The sequence below is a fragment of the Dendropsophus ebraccatus genome, chromosome 8 (genome assembly GCF_027789765.1).
Source record: "Dendropsophus ebraccatus isolate aDenEbr1 chromosome 8, aDenEbr1.pat, whole genome shotgun sequence".
NCBI classification, from domain to species: domain Eukaryota; kingdom Metazoa; phylum Chordata; class Amphibia; order Anura; family Hylidae; genus Dendropsophus; species Dendropsophus ebraccatus.
Genome location: NC_091461.1, coordinates 53,316,057 through 53,329,089, shown reverse-complemented (window position 1 = coordinate 53,329,089; position 13,033 = coordinate 53,316,057). Strand labels below are relative to the sequence as shown.

The window sequence follows — 13,033 nt, the reverse complement described above, 5'->3', positions numbered from 1 at the left end:
TTGGTATGATGAAATAATATCCTCTAACGTATGGTGGATAAACCAATCTTTTTTATAAAGTACATATGCTGAGTTGGAGTGTTAATCCAAGCAAAAGCCTGAGGGGTGGAAATTAACTAGTTAACTGCTAATCTTGTCAGGCTGATAGAGACAGACACATATATGCGCAGTTTCTCCCTACTGAACTCAATAGGAGTTATGAATACCTTTAAGAGATGACATTGTGTGCGGACACCTCTTTGAAAAAGCAGACTGACCCATCACTTTGAGATTGCTAGGCTGTGACATTCTGTAAAAATCAGTAGCTGGGGGGAGTCATATATCGTAAAAGAAAATGTATTTAAAAAGAGAGAAAACTTACTTATCATATTGTATATTGCTCACATACACATAAAATGGGCTGCTTATGTGTCATTGTTACAATTCTTGTAAATGGAAGTATTCTGATCGTAACAATTTCTTATGTAAAAAATAAGAAGGTGCTAGTTACTGGGGCATTCTAGACGGAAACATTAATTCTCCATCCACTGAGTAGGTGAAATATTTTTGATCAATGGGGGTACAACCTCGGGGACCACCCCCAATCAATAGAGTGGGGGTTCCCTGACTACAGTAAAAGGGAGCTTCACTTTATTGGAGTTATGGAAACAGCAGAGTATAATTTAAACTCCAGAATATATAGGAGTGTCATAGTAAATGCTCCATACAAAGTCTCCTTCACTGAAGATTGGTATAATCTTCTTTTCTAGCGGCTGTAGTGGTCCTGATGGTGGGACTCTCATCAATCTAATATCCATCACCTACCCAGGGGAGAGGTGGTCAGAATATCACCTACAATGTTTTTGGTGATTACTACATTAAATAGTTTCTAGTTATTGTCAGTCACAATTATGCATGGGAAACCATTATAGATTTCACTACAGCTACAAGTATTATACCAAAGACTTGGTAACAGGAAAACAATGAAAGGTAGAAGTAGCAGTGATGCATAAATGTTGGCTCTAACCAAATATCCACAAAACTGTGTACATTACATCCACTAAAGCTAGGTTTTGCAGCATGTGGTAGCAGAACTGTAAGTCAGTCCGATGGTTTACAACAGACTGTCACTTGGCTTCATAACAACAGCTACAAATGACACTACTGGCAGATTGGAGAGAGACCACATCCATATTTTGCATGCTGTGTAATAGACAGTGTCTGTTCAGTCCATGTACGTAGGCACATCCATTCATTGTGCAATCTGTCGATGAGTAAACTTATAGTGCAGGTTTCTTCTCAGTGTTCCCGACCAATTAACCAAAGTCAATTCTTGGTCGATATTGCAATACCATGGGATAAGACTAAACCGAAGAGAGAAAAAACAAAAGAAAACAGTAAAGCACATACAATGGTTACGCAACTGTTATTCGGAATATAGGAGTTTTGCAAGGAATGTTTTATGTTGGGAAATTATCACAAAGCAGCCCCTTTAACAGATTATGGCCGACTATTGTCTGGATATCGGGACAGGGGCACTGCAGAAAGCAGTACAATCACAATGGCCCTCTGTGAGGTAGGGAACATATTACAAATTCACTTTAAAAAGTATGTACAGCAATATTAAAAGTACAGGTTGTACCTTCTTCTGTTTAGCTCTAAATTGGTCACATAATAGCCATTCAATATGTGCGGTATTATGGAAAAAAAAAAAAATCATATTTATACATACGGTTGAGGATGTCTCTGAAACAGGAGCAATATCACTGAGCGACATGTGTAGTGCAGTCGAATTGTTCTGACACTGAAACTGTGAAGGAGATTGTGTTTATTAGAACAAGACATCCACAACTGCATGTAGAAATGAGTGATCTGTTGAATTATTTGTCTAAAAATGTCTCTCAAAACAGCAACATCACCATTTTGTACATTTCACAAAATACATAAAACAGCTGCCAGAAATAATTACTCTGACATCTACAGAACACAACTCAATGTATGATTCATGAATCCAGGAACAGTAGTGCATGTTCCCGCCTAATGAAAACATAGATCTGCATTAAAGACCCAATATCCCTCCTGTAATACAGCATGTTCTAGCTACATTAAATAGCATTTTTTATCATCTCAACTTTACGATATAAATCTATCCATATCTATTTTCTCTTCCGCTAAAGGTCAATTTTAAATTACTGTATTATTTAAAGGGGTTAGTTTTAATTAAAGGGGTTTTGCCATATCAATATGTTATTCCCTATCCAGATGATAGAGGGTAAAGAGGATTCAACCACTGGGCACCCCACCGATCTGGAGAACAGGAACATAATTGTCTCAGGGAACACAGCGCATACATGGACATCACTGTATTTATTCTCTAAGCGGCCACTGAAAATTTGATGAGTGAGTGCTTGTAAAAGTTGGGGGATCCCATAGAGAATAAATGAAGCCCAATAAAGGGAACCAATCAGCCCAATCGGGCTGATATGGTCCCTTGAACAGCGGTCTACAGCTCCTGCAGCAGCCATGGCACATACCGGCTGCAGCAGGAGCTGTATAAAAAAAAACACAAAACGGTTTAATCCCCCAGGCGTGTGACAGGCTGGAAGTAGTCATCTGGGCGGCTCCCCGCCCGTATCTAGTCACCGCACTCTGCCTGTTAGCATGCTCGAAGAGGATGAATGACAGGCAGAGAGGTCCTTTACTGTCCTCTTTGCCTGTTAATCATCCCTCCGAGTGCGCTGACAGGAAGAGTGTGGTGACTAGATACAGGCGGGGAGCCGCCCAGATGACTACTTCCCCATTGCTGCCTGTCACGCGCCTGGGGGATTAAATGATACAGTACTGCTGCAGCCGTGGCCGGTACGTGCTGCAGCTGCTGCAGGACAGTGGCGTAGCTACAATTAAGGCAGGGAAGGCGACTGCTATGGGGCCCCTGCAGGAAAGGGGGCCCGAGTAAGCCTGCCCTGCCTTCATGGTAGGTACTGACACTGACATCCGACCACTGTACCCGGCTCCCCCAGGGGTCCAGTGGAAGAGGGACCCGCCACTGCACTGTTCAGCCCCCTCACTGTAGTGCTGGGTGAGTGGGCTGAACAGAGGAGCAGGACCTGCCAGGTCCTGAACGGCACAGGAGAGGGATGAAGGACCTTTGGGTCACATGACCCAAAGGTCCTCAATACTTCTATGTGAAGATCAGCCCAGACTACAGGAGGAGGAGGGGGAAGCCTTGGAGCTGTAAGTGCTGTGTATGTGTGTCAGTGAGTGTATATATGTATCTGTGTATATATGTATATGTCAGTATGTGTATGTATCTGTGGCTATGTGTGTGTGTGTGTGTGTATGTGTGTATGTCAGCAATGTCTGTAGCACTGGTGTATATGTGTGTGTATGTCAGCAATGTCTGTAGCACTGGTGTATATGTGTGTGTTTGTGTATGTCAGTAGTGTCTCAAGTGATTGACAGGTTTGCTTTCAAAAATGTTCTGCAGCAGCTTCTATTAATGCTGGGCTCTAATAAAAGAACCCACCATTAATATCTGCTGCATTTTCTTTTATTTCTGGTTGAGTATTTCTTATTACACTGAGATGATTTCCCTGTGTACAGTCTACTCATGGTGTATACATCAGCACTAGTGTAATCACATTACAGTGTATATATGTGTGTATGTCAGTGGCGTATCTGTATATACGTTAATGGTGCCTCTGTGTGTGTATATGTGTGTCATTGTCTGTGTTTGGCGGGGGGGGGGGGGGGGGGGTAGGGGAGCGTACAGGATTCATCTGCACAAGAGAATACCGGCAGTGGAATTGAGCTACTGAGTATGAGTGACCACCAGCTTTAGGGTATGTTCACACTGAGCAAATGGGGCGGAATTCCACCATGGAGAATTCTGCCTGCTTCAGTGTCAAAGTGCATCTCTATGGGAGGGCTCGCGTGCCTCAGCTTAAAGAATTGACATGTCAATTCTTTGAGCAGAAAGAGAGAGAGAGAGGTGAGCGGTGGCGTGCGAGCCCTTCCATAAAGATGTGGTCTTACACTGAAGGGGGAATTCCGCCCCATTTGCTCAGTGTAAACATACCCTTACACACTAGGTGGACATTCTAAAAAAAGATAAAAGAACAGCAGGCCGCACCATGACAAGTATGAAATAACATTACAAGTCACAGGAGCTTTTTTTAAAAAAAATTTCCAATGCATATGTGTTTATATGTGCAGACAGCCTTAATAAGGAACACAGAAGAAACTTCCTTTCAACCCACCAATTACAGTGACCAGCAGTAAGGGTCTGACTGGAGGCTTTTTCCTGTGCCATTTTGGTTTAAAGTGACACTCACCCCCTTTGTGCTTTCTGACATCTCTACACAGGTGTAAAGGGTAAACTTAGCTTTTTTCATACCTTATTTCATATCATACGTCATAGTGCTTGTTCAAGTAAAAAGTGTCCTTTTATCAACTGCAGATTGTATTAAGTGGGCGTGGCCTCGCGGGATTAGCATCACTTAGCCCCGCCCACAATGGCAAGTTGGCCCCGCCCCCTTGACACCCATTGTTTGGCCGACGTAAAGGGGTGGGGTCTAGATCTTTCGGCCAGCCTGTTCCAATGGCCGGCGAGGGGGTGGGGCCAACTGTGGCGTTGTGGCGCTAAATGGCGCTAATGCCGCGAGGCCCCACCCACTTAACACAATCTGCAGTTGACAAAAAATGACTTTTTACTTGAACAAGCACCATGACGTATGATAAAAAATAAGGTATGAAAACCGTTAAATTTTCCCTTTACACCTGTGTAGAGATGTCAAAATGCAAAAAGGAGGTGACAGTGTCACTTTAAGTGCTCCATATATAATATTATGGGATTAATACAGAAAAGGGCAGTTATTACTATTAAAGATTCGGAGCCCCATGTCAGTAAAAGCCCCCATACACTCTATAATAAAGATGACCAAACCTGCCACTGGCAGTGGGTTTGACCGTCAGTATAAGGTGAATTGGAGAAGCCAGAGTCTCCACCCACAAATAATGTTGGTGGAGATAGAGTTTGGGCATGCTGGATTTTCACTCCCTGAGATAAGCTGGCACTAGAGCAGTCTGCGCCGAATGTTTATATGTATGGGGTGGATAGGAGAAATAATTGTCGGCTAAGAGTTATTGAGGGTTTATAGGCAACATGCTGTGAGTTTTGCCTCCAACCTGTTGTGCAAGCAAACATCACAATTATGTTTTTACTAATTAGTCTAGAGTAAAACTTCAAAGATAACATATTTACATTTTCACCCCTTAGTCGCCATCTTGTCATATATATAAACTCCATTGTGTGGTCCTTTCCCATGATTTCGCCATTGCATAGTACATCCAGCTGAAAAATAAGAGATAATGTAAGCATGGTGTATTTCAGCATATTCCTTAACCCCAAATGCTTTCCCTAATCTACCTTTCCTCTGATACTATTCTCCCCTAGAATAAGCGGAGTAAAAAAATAATACATTATAAGGCCATGTTCACACAGCGTAAGTTCTGTACTAATCATGGCCATTGTTGCAACGGCTGTGATTGGTACAGAACTTATGTTGCACTGCAGGTATACACACTGGCTGGGATCCCTAGCGGCGCCGTAGAAAACTGACATGTCAGTGCACACTATGGAGCGTATGGCTCAGGCTGCACGCTCCATAGTGTGCAGTGGGGAGTTCTGATGCGGGCACACACAGACACGCCCGCATGAGAACTCTGCAGCGCTAAAGATCATCTGGCACGGAACGGCCGGTCTCATACTAAGTAGTGTGCAGATAGCTTAAGGCTATACACAGGTGTAATCCACAGAATGTAATCATTGACTTTCTCTGCATAAAATCTGCACCCAATGCTGCAGATCTGACGCTGAGGATTTTATGTTGGGCATTTCTTGCTTTGGCCACTGGCTGAAAACAAAATATGGTAAATAAAGTAAATACACCTTACTCGCTGAAGATTTTACCCACGTTTTTCCTTGCGTTAAATCAGGGAGGAGGTGCAGATTGCTGAAAGGGGGGGGGCGAAGAAAGGCGGAGATTAATTTATCAAGGTTCATGCCTGGAATAAACCAGGCAAAATTCTATACCTGCTCCAGAGCAGGTGTAGATTTTTGCGCAATGCCTGCACCATGCGCAGAGCTGGTTGACTGTACTAAGAGGTGTACACCTCTTAGTAAATCCATCTGGGGAAAAGGGGATGGGGCTTTACTTAAGACTGGTGTACGTGTATGCAAGCCTTGATAAATGTCCCCCTATGTGTGAAATGTCCTCTCATGTTTAAATGATGAAGATGACATTCTGCTAGGAAAAGCTGGGTGGTTTATATGGTGTGCATTTACCGATCTGTAAGTAAAAGCTGGGTGACAACCAATACTACATCATTATAGTTTCTCCAACAGTTGCTAATTGGTAAAGATTTGTGCCTAATCTTTACTTTTTATTTAAAAGAGGCTCTCAATGTGGGAGGAGAAATTAAATACACACATACCTTCTGCTGATCCCCCACCGATGCTGCCCCTTAATGATTAGAGCTTTCTAGAAATGTCCGCTCAGACAGTCACCCACCTCAGCCTCTGATTGGCTGAATGATTACCTCCTTTGTGTCGGGTGAAGAACAGGACGTTCTGGGCAGTCGGCAGCAGGTGTGTACAAGTGTATTAATTTCTGCCCCCCCTGAACCCGAACACATTTAGATAAAAAAAAATTATCTACAGAAGCTCTTTAAAGTAAAGTATACAGAGTACACACAAGTAAGAAAAAAAATTGTCACAAATGGTTGCAAAGGTAGCTGATATACAATAAAAGTGGCATTTGAATACAGAGTATTAGGAAGATCATCCACCGATGTAAAATGCCAAAAAGGTGGACAGCTCATAAATAAATTTCATGTCAATGAAATCCAAGGCACTGGTGTCAATTGTACTTGTTCTTATTTTACTTCTATTATAAAGATTATGGAGAAAGAGGCAATGTTTCAGGCAAGGGAGGCCTTTGTCAAGTCAATGGGCGCACAGCAGTTAACATTTCTGGGGCTGACAACACCTCAGTTATTATAATGGTTAAATCAATTCTCACCCAGCTTTCCCAATAGGAACATGAGAAAGTGAAGTGATTTGTTGTTTTTTTTGTTAACAATTTGTGTGTAACCGAAGAACTTTACTGTACAACTATTACTGATACACAACACAAAGCTTGTCTGTAAAAATAGGAGTGGGCAGAAGCTAAAAGCAAATCTACATCTGCCAACTGTCTTTGTTTCTGAGACAAGAACGGTGTTGTGTACTGAAACCTGATGCTCCTGAGACATCGCCTAAAAACAGACAGTGGGTAGGCAGACCTGCCAAATGTTAGAAATGCCAGACTTAAGGTGATCAAGTGTTAGGCAGGGGGTGTAAATTGTTATATTCCACATACCATAAATGTCGCTTGTTGCTAGAATAATTCCTAAACAACACGTATATGATGTGCTTGTCTAAATGTGATCTCTCTATACATAGCTGCACAATGGTGTATCCAAAAAGAAGAAAGAAAAGTATGTCATACAAATATGGGTGGCACATCCAAATAATAAATAGTCGTATCTCTCACAATTAAGTAGAATAATTCTTTATTAATGTACCAAAAATATTACAAGTGCAAGACAAACATCTAAAAACATTTAAAAAACAGAGAAAAATTCTATTGGACTGGGCAAGGTAGCCACAGTACCACACTATCCCGACTGGTATAAGTATAAACCCCCTCCTATGCAATGTATGTGGAAAATGGCTATAGCTGTAACTAAACCTATGTCTGAGATGGACACGAAGACCAAGAAGATATCTCAGAGAAAATGGAAAAAATACAAAGAATATACATGGTAGAGCATAAGATCAGATATCACCATAGGAGGGAGACCAAGTCGGGAACTGGCAACCCCACGCGTTCCGTCTCTGTGCCGAGAAAGTCTCGGCACAGAGACGGAACGCGTGGGGTTGCCAGTTCCCGACTTGGTCTCCCTCCTATGGTGATATCTGATCTTATGCTCTACCATGTATATTCTTTGTATTTTTTCCATTTTCTCTGAGATATCTTCTTGGTCTTCGTGTCCATCTCAGACATAGGTTTAGTTACAGCTATAGCCATTTTCCACATACATTGCATAGGAGGGGGTTTATACTTATACCAGTCGGGATAGTGTGGTACTGTGGCTACCTTGCCCAGTCCAATAGAATTTTTCTCTGTTTTTTAAATGTTTTTAGATGTTTGTCTTGCACTTGTAATATTTTTGGTACATTAATAAAGAATTATTCTACTTAATTGTGAGAGATACGACTATTTATTATTTGGATGTGCCACCCATATTTGTATGACATACTTTTCTTTCTTCTTTTTGGATACAGTTGCTTTTGTTATGTCATGTTTGGGTTGAGCACCCCGAAAATTATGGTATACTTTTCGATTTGATTTGAGTAGTAGTGCCCTGTTGTTTTTCATTATACAAAGCTGCACAATGGTGCACACTACTGCTCATACTAAAGCTTTTTCCGCAAGGCTGGCATGTTAGCACAGTCTTATGCAGGGCCGGTTTTAGACAAAATGTGGCCCTGGGCAAAGTTGAAGGTGGGGCCCCAAATGCTAAAACATTGTAGCAGCAATTTAAGGTCCCGATACTTTTTTGTCAGCGGTTGGCGCGCTGCTCGAGGTGGGGTGATCTTCTGTGACCTTAAATAAGACCCCTCTGTGCCCTATATAGTAGATAGGTCCCTCTGTGCCTCCATAGTACATATAGTCGGTATCCCTCTGTAGGTAATTCTTCTGGTAGTTACCTCCACCACCCAGTATGTAGTATCCACCAATATAGGAGGCATCTCACTGTAGGTTTTACACCTGTTAGCTAGCCCCCTGATAGTTGCCCCCTCAGCAGATAGCAGCTCCCCTGATAGTTACCCCCCCCCCAGCACATAGCATCTCCCCTGTTCCCCCCCCCCCCCCAGCACATAGCATCTCCACTGATAGTTGCCCCCTCAGCAGATAGCATCTCCACTGATAGTTAAATGCCCCCCCCGCCCCCAGCACATAGCATCTCCTAGGGCTGGGGTGATGTGGGCAAAAAATAAAATCTCGTTTTTTCTTTTCTCGATTTTTTTTATTTATTTTTTGATGGGTGTAGTAGTATAGGCATAGTGGATAAGGGGTGTAGCAATAGTAGAAGCATATAAGATGAGGGGTGTAGTAGTAGATAAGGGGAGTAGCAGTTTTGGGAGTAGTAGTAGTATCAGGAGTGGAGGTAATAATAGCAATGGTAGTAGAGCAGTATTGGGGGTAGTAGTAGAGCAGTATTGGGGGTAGTAGTAGAGCAGTATTAGGGGTAGTAGTAGAGTAGTATTGGGAGTAGTAGTAGTAGAGCAGTATTGGGGGTAGTAGTAGAGCAGTATTGGGGTAGTAGTAGAGCAGTATTAGGAGTAGTATTGGGGGTAGTAGTAGGGCAGTATGGGGGTAGTAGTATAGCAGTATTGGGGGTAGTAGTAGAGCAGTATTGGGGGTAGTAGTAGAGCAGTATTAGGAGTAGTATTGGGGGTAGTAGTAGGGCAGTATGGGGGTAGTAGTAGAGCAGTATTGGGGGTAGTAGTAGAGCAGTATTAGGAGTAGTAGTAGGGCAGTATTGGAAATAGTAGTAGAGCAGTATTAGGAGTAGTATTGGGGTAGTAGTAGGGCAGTATTTGTGGTAGTAGTAGAGCAGTATTGGGAGTAGTATTGGGGGTAGTAGTAGGGCAGTATTGGGGGTAGTAGAGCAGTATTTGGAGTAGTATTGGGGGTAATAGTAGGGCACTATTGGGGGTAGTAGTAGAGCAGTATTAGGAGTAGTATTGATGGTGGTAGTAGTAGGGCACTATTGGGGGTAGTAGTAGGGCAGTATTAGGAGTAGTATTGAGGGTAGTAGTAGAGCAGTATTAGGAGTAGTATTGGGGGTAATAGTAGGGCACTATTGGGGGTAGTAGTTGGGCAGTATTAGGAGTAGTATTGGGGTAGTAGTAAGGCACTATTGGGGGTAGTAGTAGAGCAGTATTAGGAGTAGTATTGGGGGTAGTAGTAGGGCACTACTGGGGGTAGTAGTAGGGCAGTATTAGGAGTAGTATTGGGGTAGTAGTAAGGCACTATTGGGGGTAGTAGTAGAGCAGTATTAGGAGTAGTATTGATGGTGGTAGTAGTAGGGCACTATTGGGGGTAGTAGTAGAGCAGTATTAGGAGTAGTATTGGGGGTAGTAGTAGGGCAGTATTAGGAGTAGTATTGGGGTAGTAGTAGGGCACTATTGGGGGTAGTAGTAGAGCAGTATTAGGAGTAGTATTGATGGTGGTAGTAGTAGGGCACTATTGGGGGTAGTAGTAGAGCAGTATTAGGAGTAGTATTGGGGGTAGTAGTAGGGCAGTATTAGGAGTAGTATTGGGGTAGTAGTAGGGCACTATTGGGGGTAATAGTAGGGCAGTATTAGGAGTAGTATTGGGGGTAGTAGTAGAGCAGAGGAGAGATATGGGGGTACTTTATCATACAGGATACTGTGTGATTCAGCACCCACCTCCATCATGTACTGCTCAGGGCCTGGTGGCCATAGATACAGAGGGAGGAGGGCCCTGAACAGTATATGGTGGAAGGGGGGACTGCATCATACAAGATCCCCTGCCCCCTTCCTGTATACTGTTCGCTAGGCTAGTATATGGGGAGGGGGTTACTGTTTTATAAAGACACCCGAGGCTCCGCCCACCCGCGGCCGTAAGCACCGCCCCCTGGCCGCAAGTCCCGCCCCCAGTCTCCGTGACCCTCTAACCCCCCCCCCCCTCTATTTCTTTACCTGGGCTTGCCGTTCCTCCTCCTCTGTAGGGCACAGGCAGCTCTGCAGGAGGGGCGCTCCGTCCTCACAGCTCAGCTCCTTCGTTCATTAGTGGAGCAGGGGAGCTGCTTGTGCTGCTCTGCTTCCTGCTCCACTAATGAAGGAAGGAGCTAGGGGGCCCCTGGGGGATGGGGGCCCTGGGCAAGTGCCTACTTTGCCCCCCCCTAACGCCGGCCCTGGTCTTATGTAAGACCAAAGGATAACAGAAGGTTGGACCTACGGTTCCATTAGTGCTGTGTAAACTGAGATACTTCACAAGAAATTCACAAACAAGTTTGGTTTACGCAGCAGAATACTCCAGCATACTAAGAACAGAGATTTTCTTGTGAAATAAAATGTATCAATACTGGCATGTTTGATCCATACATACTAAGATCCTATAATGTAGCTTGAATGTGAACCTTTGCTAGTATACTAGTGAACTGCAGTAAGATTTGGGCAATAAGGAAGAAAAACAGCAAATAATGCATAATACAGAAGCTTTTAACAGCGCCTAAATGTCAATGGACATAGCAAAGGGTTTCACCATGTACTAGCAGTCACTATGACTTCTCTGCCCTCTCATTGACAAATATAGATCATAGACCGCTTCTGTATTCCACTGATCGTGATGGGAATTTGATACTCCTGTCGCCGCTTCTGCTCTATATTTATACATGTCCACTTGTAAAGATATTGATGTGGACAGTAAAAATACTCACATAATGCAGCTCCCTAATACACAATGAAAGGATCATCAAGTATCTTAAAGTAACCAATCAGCAACCAATCAGATTGTGCTGATATGGATCCCTTCAGCACAGTATAGAGCTACTGTGCAGCTTGAGGAGGATACCAGCCACGGCTGCAGCAGTAGCTTTATAAAGGTGAAAAAGAAGTTTTATTATGCCCTGCAAGGCTGAGAGAGGGTTGGCAACTAGTAATCTGGGCGGGGGGCCAATGTGTAGTCACGGCTCTCTCGGGGTCTCTGTGCCTGTGAATCTTTCTCGCACTGCGTTGCTGTAGACGCAGCTCGTATGCTCTACAGCTCAGTAGCTCTATACTGTGCTGCAAGGAACCATATCAGCACAATTGTGTTCCCTTTAAAGTCACAATGACACCTACAATTGAACAGTGTCTCAAATGTTGTTGTATATAAGCCAATGCCAGTTATAAGTGCTCCTAAAGGAGTTCTAGAAAAGTTTTCTACTGATACGTCTAAGGAAATCTGTGATTATGTACTGCATGTAAAAATCCTGGATACATGCTATATAGGCCAGAAAATAGCTTTGTGCCCTACCAGTAGAATTTTATGTGAAAACAAACTTGAAACCTTCTTACCTCATATGTACTTGGTAGTTTTAATTTTAGGCTTAGGAATTTTTTAATAGTCCCGACTGTTATACGTGTTGAACAGCGGATGAATTTCTTCATCAATCCCTGCAAGTGCAAACACAAACCATTAAACAGTGAGGGCTGACATTCTCACACCGCGTAACCCTTACGTTTAACTATGCACTTAGCCTATGGGTATGGGTGCTTGCTGAAGGCTGGTTGGGTCCAAATCCAGTATTCAAAAGTCAACAGAACTCCACAATTATTTTTTGAGTGATCTTTTTATTTGTATTATTCCTATTATATGCCATATATATGCCTCCTTCCCGGAGGGATATCTGGCTAGTCCTGTGTTTTGAGACTCTTCAATGAGGCGGCACAGTCTCCTCTTTTGCATATTCATGTTTCCCAGGGGGCAATGCACCTAGGACTTCACTGCATTGAGCGCTTTCACTAGCAGCCGGCAGTGTTGTCGTTTAGCTGGTCTCCCTGAGTTTAGCAATCTGTTTCTCTTATGGCTCTACTAGGCATTGCTCCCACCTAGCCAGAATCCTGCTCCACACTGATGAGGGGCAACACCCCGAAAAAGCTGTATGTGGATGGTTACCTAGCCTTGGTTTATCCCTTGTCATTACATTGACTTATAGGGCCACTTAAGATGGTGGTTCCCTAACAGGAGCTGCCCCTTGGCAGGGTCCTTCCCGGAGTGATATCTGGCTAGTCCTGTGTTTTGAGGCTCTTCAGTGAGGCTCCACGGGCTCCTTTTTTGCAAATTCATGTTTCCCAGGGGGCAATGCACCTAGGACTTCACTGCATTGAGCGCTTTCACTAGCAGCCGGCAGTGTTGTCATTTGGCTGGTCTCC

The 13,033-nt window shown here is 43.5% G+C and overlaps 1 protein-coding gene across 8 annotated transcripts in view; it reads right to left on the bottom strand.

Annotated features, from left to right (window-relative positions):
- Positions 1-324: 324 nt before the first annotated feature.
- Positions 325-13,033, bottom strand: part of PCGF5 (polycomb group ring finger 5) — an 85,123-nt gene continuing 72,414 nt past the window's right edge. For 7 of the 8 annotated variants that reach the window (XM_069980367.1, XM_069980373.1, XM_069980372.1 and 4 more), the window contains exons 7-10: positions 12,176-12,274; positions 5,243-5,332; positions 1,712-1,789; positions 325-1,343 (exon numbers count right to left, since the gene is read on the bottom strand). In XM_069980367.1, the coding sequence (XP_069836468.1) occupies positions 1,296-1,343; positions 1,712-1,789; positions 5,243-5,332; positions 12,176-12,274 (315 nt within the window). In that variant the 3' untranslated portion in view covers positions 325-1,295. The remainder of the gene's footprint in view (positions 1,344-1,711; positions 1,790-5,242; positions 5,333-12,175; positions 12,275-13,033) is intronic. The other variant, XM_069980374.1, reaches the window with a different exon arrangement.